Source organism: Hippopotamus amphibius, chromosome 12, assembly GCF_030028045.1.
Source record: "Hippopotamus amphibius kiboko isolate mHipAmp2 chromosome 12, mHipAmp2.hap2, whole genome shotgun sequence".
In the NCBI taxonomy this organism is placed as follows: domain Eukaryota; kingdom Metazoa; phylum Chordata; class Mammalia; order Artiodactyla; family Hippopotamidae; genus Hippopotamus; species Hippopotamus amphibius.
Genome location: NC_080197.1, coordinates 41667480 through 41693391, shown reverse-complemented (window position 1 = coordinate 41693391; position 25912 = coordinate 41667480). Strand labels below are relative to the sequence as shown.

Genomic DNA, 25912 nt, shown 5'->3' with positions numbered 1-25912 from the left:
CCCTGGACAAACTCACCCTCAGGGTTCCAGATTAAGAGAATTGAGAGACGCTCACTCTGGACTAGCAAGGATTACAGGGAACTTGAGGGCCTCCTCACTGAATTCCTCAATGTCCGCAGTCAACCAGAGACCAAGCTAACAATCACAGTGGACAAGACACGCCTCACACAGCACAGCTTCAGGATATATATCCAACTGCTAAACTTGTGAGGAAACTTCCCCTTCCACTTTGGACACTTCTGGACAGTTGGAATGTTTTGTTTTCTAAACAACAGAACATATATTACTTTGAGGAGGTGTTAACTTCAGGAATTTTGCTTCTGAAAACATGAAGGAAATTCAAGCATCCAATCAGCAGTAACTTGTATTCATGAATCTCACAAAACCGGAGGAAGAAAATGAATTTAACAAACTTTTTTACCTTACTCAGAGAAGTCTCCAGTGAGAACAACCTAACAAAATCACAGGCTTCTTCATACCTTGTTAATATTGTTGGGAAACACAGGTCATATAATTGATGGTTGACTAAACAACAGTTTCGTGTCATTTAAGAATAACGAATATAAACTCACAAATATTTTAAATGAAACAAATAGAGAAAAATACCTCAAGTTCCACCAAGGCTGCAGTCACTGCATCTGTCGCAAGAGCACCAGCCTGTAGCTTTTCAATTGCCTATGAAACCAAGGTGCGAGATTATTCATTGCAAAACCACAACTTCTCAAACACACCCAGAAATTTTCCAAAGGCTTAAAGAAGTGCAGGAGACATTTAGAGTTCATAAAAATTGATCACAAGAGCTCCATTCCATACTTCAAGACATAAACTACTTAGATTCAAAATAAGCAATTGTTCAGAATAAGTTATGATGTAGCTCACTTATTATTATTCAAATTAAGACAATGAAGAAAATTTAGCCACTAAACACAACATGCAAGGAACTTAGTAAGTGAAAGGGCTTCATTCATCACAGGGCAGTTTACAAACCCATAGAAATTATACGAATTCCATTTTGAAATTTGAATTCATACTTTATACAGACTAAGCTAACAATTTCTCCTCCCACCATTACTACTCTCTCTACCCCTAACTATTAAAAAATAGTGACTCTCAATCACAGAGGCATTTCCGAATCCTTAGACAGAATCATACATTTGACAAAAGCATTTTTGACTCTATAAGGTATTTTACATTGAGATAAACATACTATATTCTTTTGCAATATAATCTATAGAGAGTAAAGGTCACTAAAATCACTTTGCTTCTTAGGTGACAGGAAAGAAGAGAAGGAGGACTGATTTTTAAATAAACTATTGAAGCTCTGATTTAGTTAACAAAGATCAAAAACTAAGAACTGTATTCCTCATAAAACTTTTAAGAAGTTCATTTGTTATATAAATTGAGGCTGGTTACACACTCTAAATGTATTATACACAGAACTATATTCCTATAAAAGTAAACCATTTCTTTTCAGATAACAAAAAGATTTCATACTTTGAAAAATAAGATAAAATAATATAAAATAGCTTAAAGAATATCCTTTATTATAAATTTTTTTAAAAAACAATGAAATCCCTGTAACAACAAAATATTTTTATTCATTTACGAGATTTCATTCATAAGAAAATTCTTGGCTCTCTAATAAAGTATAATCTTCTTTAAATGGTATGTAAATACAAATGAAAAGAGCTGAGAGAGACCCCTATTTACTTGATATGCAATGTCCAATTAACATTCTATTTGCATAAAAAGTAATGGAAGGTTTGCCTACAAGAGTATACAGTCAGGATCAAAATAAAAACAAACAATATTTCTTCTGAGTCCATTCCTGCCTCCACATTAAGTATTCAACAATTTAGCAAAACCTCAAAAACCAAAGACAAAAAACAAACAAACAAAAAAAGCACAACTGAGTACAAGGGCGAAGTTAAACTCAGGAATGACAATGAATCTGCTATGATACAAACTACGTGATGAAAAACAGAAAGAAAAAGTACAGGATAATCTCCCTAAGGAAAACACCCACTTTAATTTTTTGTTACTTTTTTCTTCCCTTCATAGAAAGACACGTTGGCTGCCTTTGAGCTGTTTTCCCGGCTCCTTCTATAGAGCTCAACGCCATTGCAAAGATTAAAAGATATATGATTATGTGCCCACAATTCCAAAAATACATACTTTGATCTGGGAAAGGAAGGAAAAGATCTAAACATGATTCGGAGAATAAAAAACACAAAACAAAACAAAGACCCCACAAATACGAGGAAAACTATTTTGTGGTCCAAACCAAAGACTGTCTTATAAATCAAACCTTAAAATTTTGAATTTCAAGGTAAAGCTGCTTTATGGTCAAAGCCAAAATGTTTCAATCAATCAGACAGCATACATTCTCTTCATACCTTCTGACAAGCTCGTTTGCATACATGTTTATATTCCTTGGCTTTGGATTCAGAATGATAACCTGCACCTGTAGTGAAAAACAAAAATAATCAATTGTTAACTATCATTAAGATATCAGAGGGGAGAACCTTCGGCCCGGGCGACCTCTGGAGAGGTTTTTGAAACGTGAATCCTTCACTCTTGTTGACTGCCCTTTGCTTGGGAATAGCCTCCACTGCTCCAAAACTTGATAAAAGTTTAGATGCACTCTGGCACCAGTGGAAGACAACACACAGGAGACTACATGGCATGAATGAAGAAGGATGGAGGAGAGCAGTGTGGGAGAAGAATGTGAGAATGGTTGACCCGCACAATCAGGAGTACAGCCAAGGGAAGCATGGCTTCACCATGGCAATGCATGCCTTTGGTGACATGACCGATGAAGAATTTAGGCAGATGATGAATGGCTTTCAAAACCAGAAACACAAGAAGGGGAAGGGGAAAGTGTTCACTGAACCTCTCTTTCTTGAAGTCCCCAAATCTGTGGATTGGACTCAGAAAGGCTACGTAACTCCTGTGAAGCATCAGGGTCACTGTGGTTCTTGTTGGGCCTTTAGTGCCACTGGTGCCCTTGAAGGACAGATGTTGCGGAAAACTGGCAAACTTGTTTCACTGAGTGAGCAGAATCTGGTAGACTGCTCTCGGCCTCAAGGCGATGAGGGTTGCAATGGTGGCCTAATGGATAATGCCTTCCAGTATGTTAAGGGCAACGGAGGCCTGGAGTCAGAGGAATCCTATCCATATCTTGGAAGGGAAACAAACAGCTGTAGCTATAAGCCCAACTGTTCTGCTGCCAATGACACTGGCTTTGTGGACATCCCTCAGCGGGAGAAGGCCCTTATGAAGGCAGTGGCAACTGTGGGGCCCATCTCTGTTACTATTGATGCAGGCCATACATCCTTCCAGTTCTATAAATCAGATGTTTATCACGATCCAGACTGCAGCAGCAAAGATCTGGATCATGGTGTTTTGGTGGTTGGCTATGGTTTTGAAGGAACAGATTCAAAAAACAATAAATTTTGGATTGTCAAGAACAGCTGGGGTCCAGAATGGGGCTGGAATGGCTATATAAAAATGGCCAAAGACCAGAACAACCATTGTGGAATTGCCACAGCAGCCAGCTATCCCATTGTGTGAGCTGATGGATGGTGATAAGAGAGGACTTGAGGACAGCATATCTGGAGGAATTTTATCTTACAACTGACCAAACCCTTATTGTATAAGATAAAACACTTGAATCATTGAGGATCCAAGTTGTGATTTGAATTCTGTGACATTTTTATAAGGATAAAATGTTATCACTACTTTAATTACTGTTATAAATAGCTTTCTAATGTTGAAGACTCGTTGCTTAACTCTAAGACTTTTGAATTTTCATTTTTTAAAAGGATATATAAAACTTTACCTTTTACAACAAATTTTGATTCAATACGTAAAAAAAAAAAAAAAGGATATCAGAGGGCTTCCTAGGTGGCACAGTGGTTAAGAATCTGCCTGCCAATGCAGGGGACACAGGTTCGATCCCTGCTCCAGGAAGATCTCACATGCAGCGGAGCAAGTAAGCCCGGAAGCTGCAACTACTGAAGCCCACGTGCTTAGAGCCTGTGCTCCACAAGAGAAGCCACGGCAATGAGGAGCCCGCACACCACAACAAAGAGAAACCCCCCACTCACTGCAACTCTAGAGAAAGCCCATGTGCAGCAACGAAGACCCAAAACAGCCAATAAGTAAATAAACAAATTTATCTTTAAAAAAAGAGATCAGAGACCTTGCTTATATTATGTAAATAGCTCATACAAACTGACACTCTCCTAATGACAATAAAACAATTGTCCCAAGTGCATGCAATCCTAAAAATCTAACAGCTTCTTTCTACACCATAAGCCTTTTTAATACCATGCCTTATCTCCTCTTTCAAAAGCTATTTTCCTACCAGAGGCACCAAAAATAGCTTATGTCCTCAAAGAGGCTTCGCCAAGGTCACCTCTCCTCCTTTCAAAAATTTCTCCAAAGTTAGGAGTTTTCTGGCTGGAGTTGATAACCCAGACAGTGTCAAGGACAGAGTCCCTCAGAGTTCCTCTCTATGAATCTTTGGAAAGTCTCTGCCAGAATTCTTAAGAGTAACTTCAGAAAACTAGGTAGTTTCTAAATAACACTTAAAGTTAAGGGGTGTTATATTCCAACTGTCCACAACCATCACCAACATCACCATTCCTAACCAAACTATTCCATCCTCTCACCCCTGGAATGTAGCTCAGGGTGTCTCTGAAATCTCATTGATGGCAATATTCACAACTGCCTATTAGAAATCCTGGTGGTCCCTATCTCTTAATCAAACACCCAGAAACTTCCTCAAGAGAATTGCTCTGACATTTGTTTCCCTAAAAGTATTAATACTTGCTTAGTTAGAGATTTGAGAATAATCTAAACAGGAAAGAAACCAAGACAAGAGCCCTTAATCAAAGTTCTTTAACTTTTTCTGAACCTCCCCCTCAACCCCCACTCCCAGCCCCCTGCTGGGCCCCAGAGGGATCCAAAGTAGCCAAGGTTTCTTTAAAGAATTACACTCCTAAGCCTCAGGGCTCCTCCTGTGAGACTCCAGACTATGACACGAACTTAACCCACATTTCTTCAAGGCAGAGAAGGAACTGGCCCAAGAAGCTATGGTTAAGGGACCCAAGAGAGCAGAAAAGATGCCCAAACAACACGAATCCATCACACAAACAAATGCTAGTCCCATTTCTCAAGCTAACTCTGAAACTTCACAGAACCTGTGCCAATACTTAACAGGACTCTCTCCATGGTTCTCTAATAAATGATCCCAGGTCTGTTGTCTTAGATCTCAGGCCCCAGTCTTTCAGCAGTGTTTCCCAAAACATGGGATACCAAAGCCCAATAGATAACTTTAGTGTGTGGATAACAGCACTAATGGTATTAACATATCAAGCCTCTACTTAGAATAGGGAAACCATCTCAGCCCGGCTCCAGGAGATCTTTAATACCTGATTAACACACTAATTCCTCTACTTAACAAAGGAAAGGTAAGTTTAGGATCTAAATTATTGACAAGCAACAGGATCTAGCTAAAATGTAATCACACTGGCTATTTTTGCACTGTTTAAATTATTCCCTCTTCATGCAAGTGATACCAACACTCCATTGAATTAAAGACAAGTTTCATCTTTAAAGTTTTAAGGTTAAAAATATGTTTAGTTTTTTTTTTAATATTAGGTAAAAGTATAGGTAGTATACAGATCTGGGAAAAAGCAAGAATCTACTACAAATGACTAAAAGTTCGGCAAGTCTCCTTCAGTGCTTAAAAAGAAAAAGGTTTATAATCTCTATACTGGAATTGAAATTTTGCCCCTTAAATGTATAAGATATACAATGCTGCATAATCAATCACTCTACTTGAACTTCAGATAATTTAGAAGGGGAAGGTCACCCTTCATCCACACAATTTCCTGCCATAACCCAGATTTTCTCCTATTACAGCTGGCTGGCCCCTGGCACCAACTTCTCCTAAGAACCACTGCCATCAGGTGTGTGTCTGAGACGTGGGGAGGCCACAATGACTGTTATAGAAGGCAATCCTTCCAAGTAATCAAAAGCTCCATGTTGTTGCTTGTTACACATCTCAGGCCTTCTTCTTTTTTTTTTTTAATTTATAGTTTTTATTGGCTGTGCTGGGTCTTCGTTGCTGCCACGGGCTTTCTCTAGTTGTGGTGAGCAGGGGCTACTCTTTGTTGCAGTGCGCATGCTTCTCATTGAGGTGGCTTCTCTTGTTGTGGAGCACAGGCTGTAGGTGCACAGGCTTCAGTAGTTGCAGCATGAGGGCTCAGTAGTTGTGGCTCGGGGGCTCTAGAGCTCAGGCTCAATAGTTGTGGCGCACAGGCTTAGCTGCTCCGTGGCATGTGGGAACTTCCCAGACCAGGGCTTGAACTCACGTCACCTGCATTGGCAGGCAGATTCTTAACCACTGCGCCACCAGGGAACTCGCTCAGGGCTTTCTTGCACATTTTTCAAATACTCATTCTGAAGAGAATAACTCACTGGATACTATGAAAGATGCACCACCACCATGGTGCACTAGAAAGAACACTGGACTAGGAATCTGAGTTGTTTCTATTAATTTACCTCATTTCTCTGAAAAATCATTTGAAAGAAAAGGAAACTGAGCCTGGTTTTTTGTTTCATTTTGTTTTTTTAGATTCTTGTGGATTCGATTCTATAAGGCTTCTGTGCAGTTTAGATAGACCTAAAAGTTAATGACCAGGCAGAATACCAGTTTGACAAGAAGACATCCACTCCTCACCCCATAGCAAAGCTAATCGCATTCCCATCCTGCTTGACTGTCTGAGGAAAGTTAAAAGGAGACCTAGCCATTCCTTCTTCCTTCACAGAGGCCATGAACTTTAGACTCTGAATGCAGGCAAATAAAAACGACTAAAGAAAAAAATGGGGGAGGCGGGGGATGGGGGGAAGACCTGGGCAGGGCTGCACTGGTTGAAAACTCTAGACACTTCAATGATGCGGAGTCAGGTTGAACTTGGCTGTGTCTCTCTTCAAGGTCCTCTGAAGTAGAGACTACAGGCCGATGGAATACCAAAAGCACTAGAGACTGCAACTTAAGGGCCCACTTAAGGGTTTCTCAGCCTGGCTCTTGTACGAACTAGCCATGTGGCTGAAACCACTTAATCTCTCTAGTTTTAAGGTTCCTCATTTATAATATTAAGAAGGCAAACTACCTCTAAGACTGAATAAATTATACTCTAAGATGGACAAAGTCAAAAATGGGGTCAATAAAATTTTTTCAGCAGCATTATTTTTAAAAACACAAACAAGAGTTTAAATAATTACTTTGTCTGGTTTTAACAATACCTAAATATATCTATTATATGGGGTAAAAGTAAATAATAGAGTAGGTGAGTGAAGGAGACAAAGGAAGAGCCGTCATTATAAGATCTTCCAAGTGGGGAGCTAGGGGGAGGCCCTCACTCTATCAAAGTCAATCTCTTTGGTTCCAGCTCCTCTGGCAGTTTGCCTCCTCCAGATATGAAATTCAATTCCTGGTGCACTTCAAGGCAAGGGAAAAAAACATTATTTCCCAACTCACCCACTTAGAGCTTACCTGCATGCACCAACACGAAGCCCCCTCGCTTCTCTTTATGGGGCTGCTTTGTTTCCAACTCTTTAGCCGTTATTTTAACAGCCGAAACCTGAGATGATCTGGAAGGCAGCCCTTCTCCAGAACTCATCCCCTTCTCCATGGTCATTCTCCAAGATTACCATCTTCTACTGGGAAAAGAGCATACTTCCATCCAAAAGTAATTGCACGAGAGGAATTACCCTAAAGGAAAACAGGCAAAGATAGTATGCACTTCTTTCCACTAACATACATGTAACTTATACAAATTTGTACACAGATAACTTTCAAAAAAAAAAAACCTAATTTTAAAGTTATTTAACTGGGTAACACAAAGAATATAAAAAGGTTAGAATTTAAATCTCTCTGTCCACTGACAGCACTTGCTTGAAGTCACATAAACAAAAGAACTGTTGAAAAAAGACTTCATATTGAGTCCAAAGATATTTTATCTTTCATTTTATCTACATTAAAGAAAACCTCAATGTAACTTCAATATCACTTTCTACTCACTCCAAACCAAATGCTAATAACCTCTGGGACGTTCTAGAACCACAGGCAATGCTGGCAACATCACTAAGCCTTGATATAAAACCGAGGTTGCTGCTTATTTTTTTCTCCAGCTTCATTGAGATATAATTGACATACACCAATGTATAAGTTTAAGGGGGTACAACATGATGATCTGATACACGCATATACTGCAACATGACTGCCACAACAAGGTTGCTCCATCACCTCACATAATTACAATTTTGTGTGTGTGGTGAGAACATATAAGAGCTATAGATTGCTGGTTGCTTAAAGAAATGAAGCAACATACAGGTTTACGTCTGCTTGTGAAGAACCTCTTAAGACATGTCTTTTCCAAGAGAAAACATAAATGGTAACATAAAAAGTGACTTAGTCAACTAGTCCAAAAGAACAGTGTTACTTAAAGTGTGGTCTGCAGACCAGTGCTTATTACAAGTCTGCAACAGGTTATTATTTTATTCATATACTAATTGCTTTACATGCACATTTTCAATAAACAATGTATACAGTTTTTGTAATTCTTTTCTATTTCCTCATGTTTTGTTTATAATTACATTTTTGAAACAATTTTATCTGCTACATCTAATAAAAATATAAGCTTTTACTTTTATCTTTCATTCACAGTTCCATATTTCTGTTTTGTTTTGAGGTTTTGTGGTGTTTTGTTTTGTTTTTCGCATTTTACAAAAGAAATGGTCATCAATGGATGGGAAAAAATTTTTTAGGTTGGTCCTTCACATCAGAGATGGTCTGTGAAGCACTGCAATATGGTATTTTAACTTCCTTTAATTCCTGGTTAAAAAGAGTCCATTTAATTTTTATTATATATCATTTCATTTAAAGGACAAATAATTTTAAATCATATATTTATGCTGCTGTATTAAAATGTTAACATATATTCATAAATTTTGATTACAAAAGAGTCCTGAGGTTAATTAAATAACAGTGGATTAAAATGTCTCTTTTTGTTTTTGTTTTATGGTGGTAGCTATCTCTCTGAGGATGGATTTTCTTCCAATGACTTCACAAGGATCTGCTTCAATTACCTTTATTTGGCTTTGGTTATTTCTCTGAGATAGGTTATTATTTATTCCTGTGTCAGTTGAAGAAGTCAATTTAAATGCTTAGCAGTTCATCTGCCAGTCTATACAGGCCACAAGGTTTGGCCTAGCCATGAAATGAGCTTGGGCCCACTTGTCCCACAAATATAGTTGTGCAAAAACTCAGGCTTTGGAAAATTCAAAGCTTCAGTTCAAATGAAAACACATCCAAGCAGTATGAGTTATAAAACTTACTCTGACTCACTGTCATCAGATGCATTTTTTTCATGAATAACAAATTAGAACATCTACATTTTATAATGAATAAGGCTTGATGTAATGGGCATTCTTAATATACGTGAGAGATTTAAAAACACTGCTTCTCAAGCTTGTCTGAAAAAAATAAAATGTGGAAGATGAATTAATATGCAATTTCTTGAGCAATCTACCATCCCTCAGAGACAATCTGAAATTTTTTTTATTTAGCAAACCATGTCATCTCGATAAACTCCTCCAAAAATGCTGGCCCCAAAGTTCTGCAGGACTGGGAAAGGAACTCAAGTAGAAAGGCTATCCAATGTACAACTCTGGCCTCCAACTCCCAGTGGTTACTGGAATATTTTTAATTCAATTAGAAATGAAGCAATTTCTACTCCAACATCAGTTTTTGTTTAACTCAGAACCCATTAAAAGTCTGACCTTCCTAACAGAATTCCAACAAATGTCTCAAAAAAGAAAAAAAAACGGGGGGGGGGGGGTAAGTGGACAAATCCCAGTTTACAGAAAAATTATATAACAGTTTAACAGATCAAAAGATGCTAAATCTCACTCAAAAGAAAAATACAAAATAAAACTACACTCACATATGGTTTTTTAACTTGGACTAGCAAACAAACAAACAAAAGTAAGATAACATCATGTTTTGAGGATATAGAGAAATGGGAGTTTTCATACATTGCTAGTAGCAGCATATATTAACACAACTCAACAAGTGCAAGAGGGGAATTGACGAGTGACTACTATTGGGGGCAGGATTTCTTTGGGGGGGGCAATAAAAATGTTCTAAAATTGATTGTGGTCATGGTTGCACAATTCTGAGTATACTAAATACCACAGAATTGTACACTTAACATGGGCAATTAATTATATGATAAATGAATTATATTTTAATAAAACTGTTGGGGGGGGAGTACTTCCTCCTTTCCATAAATTGTACCTTTACAGGCAAGATGTATCTTCCCCAAGTTACCAAACCTAATGGCCTCTTCTAAGTCTTCTGCTTGCAACCTTTGATTCTCTAGATCCCCTGTTCTCCTTGGCAAGCATTCCAGTCTATTATCCTGCTCTGTGTGGCCCCTCTGACCCCTTCCAGCACTGTCCTCTTGCCTGACTCCCCAATAGCCTGGCCATAGGCTTACTCGCAAATGTCTCCTTCAGCAACTTTATCTACTACCAATCTTTCAAAACTATCCCCTCAGTAAATCAGATGATTCCTAACTCTTCATCTCTGTCTCTTAAGCTCTAGCCATAAGTCTCCTGGATAGCTCCACAATGGTCCTCCTCACTCTTAGCCTACCCAAAACAAATTCATCTTTCCCAGAAATCTAGTTCTTTCTACATTACTCCTTACTTCTAATAGCACCATTCTTTTCTAACTCACCTTGTAGTCAAATGGACTGCGCCCACTTTCCAAATTTTATAGATTTCTTCTCAAAGATTTAACCTCCTTTTCCATACTGCCTTGACCATTGTTCAGCTCACATACTTCTTAGCATAAGTGTTACAAAAAGCATATTAACTTCTCTCCAAATCCAGTCTGTCATAAAACAACCATCTACGAAAGGCTGCCAAAATAAATCTTATAAAGGACAATGCCAATCAAGACAAATATCATGCCAAAAGACATGAGCAGGCAATATAAGAAAGGAAATATAAACTGGATATTCAATATTAAAAAAAGACTAATCAAAGAAAGAAAAAAAAAGAAAGAAAAAAATCTAACTAGCACTGTACTGCCATCATAAACTGATGTAACCATTTTGAAAAGGAGTGTGTCAGAAAGTATCAAGAGCCTTAAAATGTATAATTTTGTATATACCCTCTCTCCAGAGATACTCTATATATGAACTAGTCTATATAGACACAAATAATAGTACCATGGATTCCTCTAAAGAGTATTGGGAGACTGGAGAAGAGGGAGGGGCAAGGGTGAAAGGGAAACTTGATTTTCTCCTAATAACATTTCATATTTGAATTTTTTTAAAGCTGGGTACTATTTACTAAAAAGAGAAGATTTAAGTTTGCTGTTTCTGGGACCAAGATGAATGTAAATTAACTTGATTATCAAGGCCAGAAGAGAGACTCTGAATAAAACTTTGTTTTCGCTTCAGGGATTTTCATGGCACTGATTTAAGGTCTCAATCTTGACCCTATTCCTCTCAAAGATTGTTTCATTTTCCTACTGCATGTGATGACACTTTTTTTTTCCTTTAAGCCATTTAGAACACTACCAAATGTCCTGTTTGCCTCTGGTGTTGAAGTTTTTCATTCTAGATTTACTTAGTCTTTCAGAACCAGTTGAAGGAGGAAGTCATGGAATGCATTCATCTTACAGAGAAAGGCTTTTAGAGAAATCCAGCCCTTAAGCTATAGCAACTGATGAATAAAGAAGCATTTTGTTGCTCTTAACATCATGAGATTGAAGGTTTAATGCCTCATTAAATGAGCTCCATAACACACTTATTTCATCTTTGAACCAGTAATTCCACTTCTGAGAACACTTTCTACCAAAATAATTTTAAATACAGAAAAGGTTTTATGCCTTTTATGCTGTATTTAACATAGGATAATTTAGAAAAACAAAAATCTGGTAACGACTTAAATACCCAACATAGAGAAATAGCTACGAAAACAATAATCTATGTATTTATGGCCAATTGGTTTTTGAAAAGTGTGCCGAGGCCATTCAATGGAAAAAGGATAGTCTTTTCAACAAATGGTGCTGGTAAAACTGAACAGCCACATGCAAAAGAATAGAGTTGGACCCCTACCTCACACCATATACAAAAATTAACTCTACATAGATCAAAACCTAAATGTAAGAGCTAAAACTATATAAAGCTCTTCCGAAAAAAAAATAGGAATAAATTTTCATGATCTTGGATTTGGCAGTGGTTTAACACAACACCAAAAGTGCAAACAACCAAAAAGAAAACAAACAAAACAAACAAATAAAAAAATCCAGACAAATTAGACTGCACCAAAATTTAAACTTTTGAACTTCAAAGGACACCATTCAAGAAAGTGAAAAAACACCCCACAAAATGGGAAAAAATGGAAGAAATATTGCAAATCATATATCTGATAAAGGACTTGTGTCCAGACTATACAAAGAACTCATACAACTTTAAAATTTCTTTAAAAAAATTTTAATTCAATTTAAAAATGGGCAAACGAATTAAATAGACATTTCTCCAAAGATATACAAAGGGCCAATAAGCACAGAGAAAAGATACTCAACATTATCAGACATCAGGGAAATGCAAATCAAAACCACAAGATACCATTTCACAGCCAATGGAATGGCTATAATCAAAAAGACAGACGATAAGTTTTAGCAAAGATATGGAGAAATCAGAACCATCATATGCTGCTTGTGCAGGCCACCCTGGAAAACATCTGGCAGTCCCTCAAAAAGTTAAACAGTTACCATGTGACACAGCAATTCCACTCCTAGGTATATATCTAAGAAAACTGAACACACACATCCACACAAAAACTTGTACATGGATGTTTATAGCAGAATTATTCATAATAGTCAAAAAGTGGAAACAATTCAAATGTCCACTAACCGATGGATACACAAACTGTGGCATAGTTATATAATGGAATATTACTCAGCCATAAAAAAGGAGTGAAGTACTGATATATAATACAACACAGGATGTATCTTGAAAACATTATGCTAAGTTAAAGAAGGCAGGCCATAAAAAGCCACATATTATATGGCTCCATTTACATGAAGTGTCCAGATTAAGAAAATCCATAGATACAAAGTAGATTAGCTGTTGCCAGGGGCTGGCGGCACAAGGGGAGGGGAGATCAACTGGGGAGTGGCTACAATGGGTACAGTTTCTTTTGGAGGTGATGAAAATGTTACCCAATCAGACAGTGATGACCCGTGCACAAGTTTGTGAATATACTAAAAACCACTGAAATTTAAATTTAAAAGGCTAGAATTTTATGAATTATATCTCCAAAATAATCCATGCACTAGACACAATGTACAACACATGCTTTTCAGTTAAAATCATATTTTATACATACACTGTGATCCTAAGTAGGTTAAGAATATGCTATTTTTAAAAAAGTAGAGAGTTCCCTGGCGGTCCACTGGTTGGGACTTTGCGCTCTCACTGCTGAGGACTGGGGTTCAATACCTGGCCAGGGAACTAAGATCCCACAAGGTGCACAGCATACCCCCCTCCCCCCCCCCCAAAAAAAAGGAAAGAAAAGAAAAAAGAAGGAAAGAAATCAAAAGGCTTGTCTGGTGGACCCACAAATGATCTCTTTTTAAATATTTCTTCATTTTCCAGACATTCTTTAATAAGCATGCACTGCTTTTTATAAGTGGGGGGTAAGCTTTATTTAAACAAAAAAAAGCAAATTATTAAACTCCCAAGTGTATGAAAATTCCTTAGCTTAGTATACAATGATCTCAGTCACGTGGTCCCCAAAATACCTTTCATTCCCCTCCCCTACAGAGACGAATCAAGTTGAACTCCCTCCTTCCGGAAACACGATGCCCTCTATTTCCAGGGCACCCCCTGTTCCTGTTTTCCACCCTCCTCTCCAGTTGCTCCTTCTGCATCTTCTTGGTCCTTTCCTCTTCCTTCTCCTCCACCTGAGCAGTAAGTGCTAACGGCCCGCGGGACTCTAACCAGGCCTCTATCTCACTCTAGGGCTGCTCTGCCCCCACCGGCCACGCAGGACCAGGGCGCACACCCTCCGGTCTCTACGAGCTTCGAACTCGGAGAAACCGCGGCCCGAGACTGCAAAGTGGGTGAAGGACTGCAAGGACTCCCTCCCCACACACAGACAGTCCCTTCCCCGCGGAGGGAATGAAGCCGCCAAGCTGCAGCGGCTGGGAGGGGGCCGGCGCGGGCCCCACGCGCGACTGAGACTCGGGGACGAGGGACGTCCCGGGTCTCTTCCTCCAGCACCGCCCCCGGCAAGGGGCATCCTGCGCGCCGCCCGCTCCCGGCCCCGGAGAGGACGTCCCAGCGAGCGTGAGGCGCCCGGACAGAGGCAGCGCCCGGCGGCGGCAGCGGCGCGGACAGCGTGAGAGAGAGGGACACTCACCCGCGTCAGCCCCGAGCCCTCACAGCACCGGAAGTAGTCACCCACCCGTTGCCAGGGTGAGGAAGCGAGGGTGACGCCAAGCTTTTCCATTGGTCATGGGCATGACCACGTGGCCGGAAGCAGACGCCCACACCCTGCTCTGTCTCCGCCTTCTGCTCCGGAGTGGGTCACCTGGCCGCAGAGGTGCCGCGAGGACACCACCTGGAGCCTCGCTGTGGGCTGCGCGGACGCCGTTGCCTCTCTCTCCTCACCCCGCCTCTTAATGAGCCGGAAGGATGTGATCGTCTTATCTGAGTGGTTGGCAGACTAGCGATGTGATGCGAAGTGAAATTAAACTAGTCATTTATTGAGGTGTCGCTTAAGAGCTTAATTTCATTCAGTCCTTGCGGCCCCCCCACCCTCATACACTAGGGAAAACGAGTTCTACGTGGATTACATGTGGGAGGTAGGGGCTATCCTTGCCCTGGGGAGAACGAAAGTGTGGGTGACCTTTCTTTTACCATCTAGCATCTAAGACCAAGACTTAGTAACGTAATCTCTTTAATGTTTCCTTGTAGCTATTCACGTGAATCCTTTACCATGTAACCATTAAACCTGTCTTGGGAAGCAGAGATTGAAAGGAGTAGTTATGGATAGTTTTCAAAGCGTGGTCCCCAGGTGAGCAGCCTCAGCATCACCTGGACTCTTACCAGAAATGTGAATTCTTAGGCCTCACCCCAGACTTGCTCAATCAGAAACTTTGGTTTGGGGACCCAACAATCTGCTTTAACAAGCCGTCCAAGTGACTCAGACGCATCTAAGATTTGAGAACCCCTAAACTGTAGACTGACTTTCTCTTTAGCCTAGTTGTAGAGGTGGAGTGGGGAGGGTGGTGGAAGGAGTGCCCCCAGAAGATCAAGAACAAGAGTCAGGAAGGCAGTTTGGGGCCAGTATGGGAGTGAGACCGCAGAACTCATTCCCCTGGGATTCCTAGGTAAGAGAAAAGACTTCTCAACGGCTAGTAATTCCAAATCCAATTTATTAATTTTCATATTCTCAACGTATTTTCTGCTAACATTCTTCTCTATGAACAAAAATAAAACAAAAAGTTCTATTGTGAAAGTTATCTATAAAAACAGAATTTTAGATTTAAAAGGGAATGTAGGACCCTATCTTAAACTAAGTGGTTTAAATAAGAAAAGAACAGTGTTTGAGTCAGGATTGACAGAGGTGGTGCAATGGTTAAGAGCAAGGATTCTAGAACCAAAAGAATCTGTGTTCATATCTCAGCCCTGCCACCAACCAGTTGCATCACCCTGAACAAGTTACTTAATCTTTCTGTGACTCAGTTTCCTCACTTGTAAAATGAGCATAATAATAGTATCCCTCATAGAGTTGTTCTGTGGAATAAATAAGTTAAAGTATGTGAAGTACTTAGAAAAGTATCAGGCCCATAGTAAGTGACCAATAAATGTTACTTTAAAAAGAAATAAAACCCCCATTAAGCACAGGGTTGTTACTATAAAATATACAGAGGATCAAACTTCTTTCTCAAATAAATGACATACAGTATTAAGTAAACCAAAAATGTCCGGTTTGCTCTTGGAGTAACTATTAATAAAATTTGAAACGTAAATTGGTACTGTATAATTGGAAAATAAATTCTGTATAATATAGGCATTCAAGTATTAAACAGATAATTAGACCTTACACATTATACATGAGAGGTGCTGAGGATGCAAAGGCTTGAAAGGATTGGAGGACCAGAGAGGTCAGTGACCAGTCAATTCCAAAGCCAAGCACACCCAGTCCCAAAGGTGACTTCGGCAAGAAACAGCTGTACCAGCCACAGGACAAAAGAGGCCAACCTGTCCTCAGGTAATGTACATTTCAGATCTTACGTGTACATACATATGTGTGTCTATGTATAGACACACACAGATATATTGTAGCAGTTCTCAGTGTTGTCCACACATGTGGGGTCCTCAAAACATGTCAGGGGTTCATTAGTATGAAACTATTATTTCATAACAATACTAAGATGTTTATTTACCTTTCTATTTTCATTCTTCTGTGAGTGTAAAAGGTGCAAAAATTTATAGATAGGATTTTAAACTCCATATTGCAACTAAATTTTTAAAAACCATCACTTGTCCAGTTTTGGTGTACTATCAAAAAAGAGAATTATCTGATAAAGCCAGTAAAATATCCTTTCTTTTTTCAGCTTAAACTGTGGGAGGCTGGATTTTCTTTATATACTTCAACCAATACAACATATCACATCAAGTTGAATGGAGAGGCAGAAAGGGGAATACAGCTGGCTTCTTTTAGCCAGACATAAAGAGATTTGCAGTAATGCCAAAGATAACACTTTCATCTCTACCTTTTTTTGTTTGTTTTCAGAAAATACGGTCATTTATCAAAATACGGTATTGTTATTAACACTCAATGGATTTATTTTTATTTTTAAGCAAAAAATATTGTTTTACATTTTGTCTAATTTTTAATATAGTTAATATCAATAAGTATAACCCACATAAACAAAATATCCGGAGCATTCATGAGTACTTTTAGGAGCACAAAGTTGTCCTGAGACCAAAAAGCCAGATAACTGCTGATAAAATTATTACAAATTTAGTCTGTAAATGATAGTAGCTATTTGGAGGGACTTTGAAATCAAATAAAACCTGGGTCTATCTCCTAGATGTGCCATTTACTAGATGCCTAATATTGAACAAACAACATAACCTTTCCTAACTTTATTTTTCTTATCCAGAAAATGGAAATAGCAATATGTACTTCATGGGATTGTTCGAGAATGATTAATGTCATGCATGTAAAATATTTCTCATATTGGCATTGTATAATCATAAGCCCAATGAGTACGCGCTTAGTACTTGACTATAACAGATGTAACATGTAAAAGTATCTGAGAAAGTACAAGAAGAGGAAAGGAAGAGTCAGGGAAGAAGAGACAAGCATTTCAAGCAGAGAGAACAGCACATGCAAAACCACAAAGACCTGCAAAAGGCTGACTGCTGGGAGCTCTGTGTCGCTCATCACTAAGGGATCATAAAGTGGAAGGACGTGCTGGCTGTAATGTGAGGAATATATTGGAGGCCTTACGCTGTTCTGCAGAGTTTGGATTTTAGCCTGTAGTGGGCAGCTACTGTATCATTTTGAACAGAATAGTGACAACGATCATATGTGCATGTTGATACCCCTCCTATCTTTTGAATCTGGGTTGGTTTTTGACTTGTAGGAAAAGTGACTCTAGGTGACTTCTAAGGAAAGGTCACAAACTCAATGCAGCTTCTTTGTGGTTCTCTCGTGGAATGCTTTACTCTTGAATCCCAACCACCATGCTCTGAGGAAGTCCAAGCAGCCACGTGAGGAGACCATGTGTAGATATTGTGACCAGTAAGTGAATGGAGCTTTGGAAGATTCCAGTCCCTAATCCTGGATTAACTTCCAGCCCTCTGTTCTTTTCTTTTTTTTTTAATTGTTTATTTATTTACTTGCTGCATTGGGTCTTCATTCTGCGCAGGCTTTCTCTAGTTGCAGTGAGTGGGGGCTACTGTTCATTGCCATGCGCGAGCTTCTCATTGCAGTGGCTTCTCTTGTTGCAGAGCACAGGCTCTAGGTGCACCGGCTTCAGTAGTTATGGCACATGGGCTCAATAGTTGTGGCTTACAGGGTCTAGAGCACAGGCTAAGTAGTTGTGGCCCACGGGCTTAGTTTGCTCCGTGACATGTGGGATCTTCCCGGTCCAGGGATGGAACCCATGCCCCCCTGCACTGGCAGGCAGATTCTTAACCACTGCGCCACCTGGGAAGCCCCAGCCCTCTGTTCTTATGAAAAGTGGTTTGTGTGTTTCCCAGTGTAGGCTGCAGACATCAGCAGCAGAGACAAGCTGTCTTCACATGTTCTTTCCGTATCCTGACCCACAGAACTCATGGGCATAATAAAATGGTTTTTGTTTTACACCTCTGTGTTTATACTTCTTCTAGGACTTGATCACAGGCTCCAACAACAGTGCCACAGTTTACCAGCTCTTGTATAACTTTTTTCTTTGTTAATTTTCTGCCACTGACTTCTAGGGGTAGGAGGGAAAGTTTATTACATAGTAATAGTAACAATTTATTACATGGCTATAGTAACTGGAATAGATTTTGTTACTTGGAATTGGAATCTGTGGTAACAAAACAACATTACAACATAAGTAAACCATGTGGCACTGGCTTTGAGACTCTGTGAAGCAGTAAGGGTGGGAGAGGATCCTACAGGAGAATGTTAGCAGAAGCTTCAAAGACCTTAAGGATGCTGCAGTAGGGCTCAAAAAAAGCTAAGGAGGGTATTGTTGGAAGATGGAGGAAAGGATCTCTTCTTCATAGTGCCAGAAGATTGACCCAGGCTTTGGGGAACAGATATAAACCACCCCACACTGCCCTGTCTGAATTCCTGACCACAGAAGCTGTAAGCATAGTAAAACGGACACTTCACAAACGCAAAGAGGGAATACCATGTAACGACAGAGACAGAGATCAGAGTGCTGCAGCTGCAAGGCAAGGAATGCCTGAGATCAAAGGCTACCACCAGAAGCTAGAAAATGCAAGGATGGATCATACCAAGTCTTAAACTGAACATGGCCCTACTGACACCTTGATTTTCAACTTCTAATCTACAGAACTGTGAGAAAATAGGTTTCTCTGGTTTTAAACCACCCAGCTTGTGGTACTTTTTTGTGGCAGTCCTAGGAAACTAATGCAAATAGTGTTGCTAAGACCATTCTAATAGGTGTCTTCTGTTACACCTAGGAACACATCCTTAACACTCATAGTTCTAGAGGTTGACTGGGGTCAGCTGAGCAGTTTTGACTTTGGGTCTCTCACACAGTCGTAGTTATATGGCATCTGAGGCTGGAGTCACCTGAAAGCTTCTTCACTCATATGTCTGATGCCTGGGCTGGTGTGGCTGAAACAGCTGGGCACTGGTTAGGCATCTCTCCACATGCAGCCTCTCTGTGTGACTTGGGCTTCCTTGCAACATGGAGGTCACAGTGCAGTTGGACTTCGTACACAGTAGCTGACTTTCCCTAGCATGAGCATTCTAAGAAAAAGGAAGTGGACACTGCCAGTCCTCATAAACCAGACCCAGAACTAGCAGAATGCCGCTTAACACTATAGGGAAGGCCAGTCAAAGGCCAATCCAATTTAAAGGGGTGTATCACCTTTTGATGGGGGCAATGGCCCATGCCTATAGAAGGGGATGGAATTGAGGGCTGCATTCTTGGAGACAAACTGCCATACTCAGTAACGGTTCAATGCTGCGTGTGACCAAGATCTCCTTTAGCTAAGTAAAGCCAAAAAATGAATGTATTACATGGAGGGGGTAGCTCACAGAAACAAAGGGAAAACTCTCAGAAAAGATAGGAACCAGAAAAGTCCTAGCTACCTAGCAAGTACTAATGGACAAGCTCTTCCAGATACAACAATGGGATGAATCAACTTCATCTGTTTCTGCTACTTGTGTCTCTTTGTTCAAGATGTAAATTCCAGGATTAAAAACAAATTATGGCATAAATTGGATCATGTGTTCACACCTTGTCCAAGAGAAGGCAAGATCCTCAAGCTTATAATCCCACAAAAAGTGCACAAAATGAAGGAAGGAAATTGAGAAACTTTTCCAAGAGCAGGAGACGTGAATGCTAGACTGCAAAAAACAACAGATGCTCATTGTCCTGGAGACTTTGAGTGTAACTTTGCCTAAAATAAGAGTACATGACAGGATTTTCTTTTCTTACTATCTACCTATGCAATATCGTCTATTCTGTGAATTCAGAGCTGTTGCAGAAAATTTAAAACATATCATTTGTTTGGAACTATTAACTCTTATTATTTTATATAGTTTAAAACCAATAACAGGACTTCCTAGGTGGCGCAGTGGTAAAGAATCCTCCTGCCAATGCAGGGGACACGGGTTCGAGCCCTGCCCTGGGAAGGTTCCACATGCCATGGAGCAACTAAGCCCATGTGCCACAACTATAAAAAAAAAAAAAAAAAAACCAGTAACATTCTTCCTTCCTTTATAATCTTTACAAGGAAGAATGCACCTGATAGTATGGGGGGGCCGGGGGGGCAGGCGGGGAAATAAGGTTATTTAGCTTCTATTCCAATGTTTCTCTTAAGTGTGAGGATGACATTGAAGGAAATTTTATATTAAGCTATAACTTTTTCTTTTTACTTCTTATTATGGAAATTTTCAAAGATATAAAAAAGTAGAGAGTATAATATAATACATCCCATATTCCAATCACTAATTAATTCGTAGTTTATGTGGATTTATTCTGGCTGCTCATACTTGGTTAGCAGATGCCACTGGTGTCTGCACCTCATCTCCTGGCTGACTCTGAGTTCATCTCCGGCAGGCAGCTCCATCTTGCACTGTCAGCTTCCTTGTCTTTCTACTTTCTGACTCAGAGTCACTTCCAGTGCTGTAGTAGCCTGTTCTGCCTTAATGCTCAAACACAGCCAGGAAGTGCTTGGGCAGTAACACCCCCTAGGGGCAACCCTCACCCAAAGAGTGGTTTAAATGCTCCCAGCCTTCTGTCCTTCAGGCCAAACTGGAAGGCATTCTATAAGCTTCTCAGAGTTCTCAGGGCTGCCCACAGCAGCAATTGTTGAAGCATCCTTTCACTGGCTTTTCCTTCCTCCCTGCCTCACTTTTTGTAGTCCCTCACTTCCACTTCCTTAAACCACCTGCCAAAAACTTCCTGCACCTGATCCTGTCTCAGGGCCTGTATTCAGGGGAACCCAAATTAAGACTGGCCTCCTTCATCCAGTCATATCTTTTGGTTACCATCAAAGTCTAATATTTATTTCTATGAAGCTCATTTTGCAGACAGGACTCAAGATATCTTTCAAGATGCTGGCCAAGCTGGCTAACTGCTGTAGAAAAATTAGGAGCAGCCTAATTCTGCTTTTCTACAAAAAATTAAGTGTAGCAGTGTCTTTTAATGTTTCTGCTTAGCTAAAAAGTGGAGGGAAGGAAGGAAGGAAGGAAGGAAGGAAGGAAGGAAGGAAGGAAGGAAGGAAGGAAGGAAGGAAGGAAGGAAGGGAGGGAGGAAGGGAAGGAAATAGATGACCTATTCTTTCTGACAGTTTCTACGACAGAATTAAAGTGTATTTTAGCAGCTGAACATAAATAACTTCATCCATCCAATCTGAATTCAGAGCTTTCCTTCCAAATCCCAATTAGAACCTTCTAACCCATGTGTGCCCTTAGGATGTGTTAGCAAGTGAATTGGCTGTCAGCACCTTGAGACCTGGGAACACACCCAGGCCTCCAAGGAAGCTGGGCCCAGGGGTCAGAGGACAGAACAATTGTAGCCTAGGGTCTCTAATGGGAAACAGATGCTCCCAGCTGTCGCCTGCCATCAGCCTGCTCACCAACTGTTTTCAGCCCTGGCTCCTTCTGGATCGATCCAGCTGTATAAACACGCTTTTATCCACAAGCTGACTGTGGGGGCAGCCAAAGAATCTGTCTTCTCTTCTATTAGGAGAGCCTGCCTGTGTTGAATCCAAGGCTTAATTCATCAGAATAACAATTAAACAAAGGTGGATTTTTTTTCTTTTCCTTTTCTTTGTAATTTTTAGCCTCTATTTTCTTTGCTATTAGGAGGCCTGGGTGGTATTAGCTGATGGTTCATCTATTGAGAATTGAGGGCAAAAGGAATCTGTTTGAAATAAGAATGTTTAAAGAGAGACGGAGAGGCAGGGTGCAGGCTCAGAATGCTTGAGAGTTAGATGTAACCACATATCCTTGGGAATATCATTTAACCTTTTGGGTCCTCATTTTCCTTTATCTGTGAAATGAAGCAGTTAAGCTGGCTGATATCTAAAGAATTTTCCCATTACTAACATTTTGAATAATTTGTCATTTTTCTGGCTTTTTTTTTTTTTTACATATTCTTTCATTCAACAAATGTTTTCTGAGCATCTGTAAGGTATATAGCAGTCTGATCAGCACTTACAAAATATAAGCACCAGAAGATTCCTTAGTGAGCCCAGGCTGTAGTAGGCATTTGTTTTCTTTTCTCTCTCTCTAGCATCCCTTCCTTTTTTTCCCTGGTAACATTGTCCCCTGGACTGTGGAAACTGATCCCTGCTCCCATTTTATGTGGCTTTGCTAGGTCTTCCAGCCAGTGCCCTGGCTGCCTGTGAGCATGCAACCCAGGCCTAGCTAATTACCTATCTTCCCTGGGGCTGTAAGTCTAGGCTCGTGACTCATTTCAGGCCAATCCAAATTCTTCCCTAGCATCTTATATTACGGATTTTTGAAAAGAGGATCCTCTTTCACACGTTGGGTTATTAAATTGAAAGAGGTAAAATCTGTGGCCAGTCCCTTTCATGCAGAAAGTCCATCTGAAGTTGGAAAAGCTAAGGGCAACACATAAGGAGAAGCAGAGTCAAGAGATGGGGAGAAATGTCAAATGGTCTGGTTTGAAGCCCCTCCCTCCTGGTTGTATGTGCCTGTCTCTCTCTCTCTGTCTCTCTCTGTCTCTGTCTCCCTCTCTCTCTCAGTTACTTTGAGATGCCTTACTGTCACTTCCAACCAAAAGAGTTCTGACTAATACATAGTCAAACTATTTTTTTAATATAATTCTCACAGTGTTTGGGATTTGTCCAAGGCTACATGGCAAGTGAATAGCAGAGCTGCAACCCAATCAACTTCTGACTCCTGACTTCTCCTGACTTCCAGACCAGTTCTTTTATTCTTTGTGTTTCTTCCAACTTTATGTGATGAAAATTTCCAAACATACAGACAACTTGAAGAAAAAAAATAAAGCAAGCACCTGTATATCTATCCAACTAGATTCTATAATAACATTTACATTTCACTGTACTCGCTTTATCACATATCTAATCACTTCTCTATCTGGGCATAAACCTATCTATTTTTTAAAAAATAAATTTCAAAGTAAATTGCAACCAGTTCTCTTTTCGTTGTGCTATATCTCAGCCATTACCGAGATGGTGATGTATGGGATGGGGCTTGGATGAGCAAGCTGGCTTGTCCACACACATGCACAAAGGCCCCTCATGGTACAGGATGGAGCCAGGGATAGGAAAGGAAAGTAGTTGTTTTGTGAGTCAAAAGCCTGCATACATGAGAGTGGAGATGCACAATAAATAAGTAAAAACAAAAATGGACAATATAACATCATTAGCAATGAGTGTTATAAAGGAAATTAAGCAGAGATTGTCATAGTGTCTGTCTGTGTGTCAGGGAAAACAGTACTAGATCAACCCTAGGAAAGCCTCATAGAGGAGGTGACTTTTGGATTATACCTCATTGAAGAAAGGAACCAAGCATGACACAATCTGAGGACCAAGATTCAGGCTGAAGGAAGAGCCAGTACGAAGGCCCCAGGGTACTCCAGCAAGAGAGAGAAGCTTGGCAAAGTAGCCTCCATCTCCTCCTCCTCAATATCCTTATCATCATCAACATCTTCATTAGGATTGGAAGTACTTGTGGTATATTCAGTAATCAGTCATTGCCGTTTCTAGGTGAATGGAATTATTACATCTCATTGTAACTCTGTTAGCCAAACGGTATCTCAGTAACCCCGCCAGTCACTTTCTAGACAAAGATAAACAGTTCCAAGAGTAGTTTTGACACACAGAAGCCCCATCAGCCTACAGAAACAAGCTGGTCCTAAAAAGGAACATGCTGGTCTTTCACAATTTCACTGGTCCAGAGAACAGGCTCAAATTACACCCCAAACAACTCATGGTTTCTTATGCTTGCTCTTTTAACATCGTAATTGGCAGGCCCTTGGCCAAAAAAATTGTTAGTTTATCTTGTGTAAATGATTTAAATATGTGTTTTAGCATTAAAATGGTCCAAAACCAACACTTTGCATTGCTTTCAAGTGCCTTTTTGACCTACCCTCGGTAGAAACCAGATTAACTTAAAGCTTTATAAGTGAAATGTCTTAATCTTCTGGGGGAGTGTTCCGCCCTCAGTGGTTCCAGAATCATGAGGAGATGGGCCTCTTTAGTTTCTTTTATTTTCAGTAATTTTTTTTCTTTAATTGTTGAGATATTTGTTCAGAAATGAGCCCGGGAACATATGCTTCAAGTTTTATTTTTATGGCTTTTTAACCATGCCATGAATAATGTCCAAAACATCAATATTAAACCAAATTAATACCATAGCCGATCGGGAGGACATTTGGCTCTAGTATGTAGTCAATTGCATTTTTCTAGTCTAATTCTACAAGTATAGCATAGTAGAAGTGGAATAGAAAAGTCCAAATATCCCTAGAAACAACCACACGGAATTTTTTTAATGCAGAAATTGTATATACCATGGTCCTTTAAAGCCAGATTTACCACTGGAAAAATTTATTTCCTGGGAGCAAAGCCATATTTATTACAGATAAATGTATTACAGAGGTGTCTCTCAGAATTCTCAAAATGTGAGTTTTTGCAAATACAAACACAGACACGTTGTCACATTTCTCCAAGTGCAGAGCTGGAAGACGCTGTGGTGAGTGCTGGTGGTACCCTCTGATGTCTCTAAGCAGTTCTGGCCCCTCCCTTGGCGTCTGTGTTCTTGCTTTCACCAGCCAGCACGCCTGACTCTCTTCAGAGCCCATCCCTCCGGCAGCTGGAGGCACGTTGCCCACTTTGCTGAGAGCTCCAAGTGCCTGGGGGCCCACATCCGCCTAGGGTGGCCTCCAGCCAACAGGGGCTGGTCCTGGAAGAGAAAAACCCAGCTCCTTCCCTTGAGAAAGTACAAACTCAGAGGTTTAATTTTGACTCTAGAGCCTCCTCATGGGCTCAAGCAGAAGCTGGGACTCTGCCTGAAATCACTCCTTTGCTTGGCTTCTTCTCTTCCCCAGCCTGTCTCCTCCACTCCCTCACCTGTTCCTTTTGGAAGTCCCTCCTTCACATATTACTTGCAGGCAAATTCTCATCTCGGGGTCTGCTTCTGAAGAACCACACATACCTGACAGGAAGTTCCTCTGCTCCAGTCCGCTCGGTTCACAGATGGTTAATCCAATCCATCGATCCACAGATATTTGTGGAAGACCTACGATGCGTTGGGCACACAGTAGGCATGGAGAAGAGGACCTCTGGCTAAGCGTCAATGACAGAGTCGTCTGACCCAGGCCCACATTATCTTCTGTCAGGACTGGCGTGAGAGTCCAGGGAAGGGTGTCACTAATGACAAGTGTGTGATGTCCCCCTTGCATTTCAGCACCTATTCTTAAGTTATTAACCAACATTCATGGAAGCTGGGAAAGAGTGAAAACTAATGAAGATGGATTGGAAAGTTAGGCAAATCAGCTACACCCATGGAAAGTAGGCCAGTAGAAAACTATCTATAGATTTACCCAAGTCCAACA

General features: G+C 40.3%; 2 protein-coding genes across 16 annotated transcripts in view; one reads left to right on the top strand and one right to left on the bottom strand.

Moving 5' to 3' along the window:
• The window catches only part of TASP1 (taspase 1), a 230584-nt gene extending 216030 nt beyond the window's left edge, over positions 1-14554 (bottom strand). For all 15 annotated transcript variants that reach the window (XR_009048367.1, XR_009048368.1, XM_057701502.1 and 12 more), the window contains exons 1-4: positions 14518-14554; positions 7568-7786; positions 2397-2464; positions 607-675 (exon numbers count right to left, since the gene is read on the bottom strand). Coding sequence is in view for 13 of the 15 variants with exons in the window: in XM_057701502.1 (XP_057557485.1) it covers positions 607-675; positions 2397-2464; positions 7568-7712 (282 nt within the window). In the remaining 2 variants the exon portion in view is untranslated. The remainder of the gene's footprint in view (positions 1-606; positions 676-2396; positions 2465-7567; positions 7787-14517) is intronic.
• On the top strand, positions 2542-3769 carry LOC130832751 (procathepsin L-like). Its single transcript, XM_057701509.1, has one exon. The coding sequence runs from the start codon at positions 2686-2688 to the stop codon at positions 3571-3573; it is 888 nt and encodes a 295-aa protein (XP_057557492.1). The 5' UTR covers positions 2542-2685; the 3' UTR covers positions 3574-3769.
• Positions 14555-25912: the final 11358 nt, after the last annotated feature.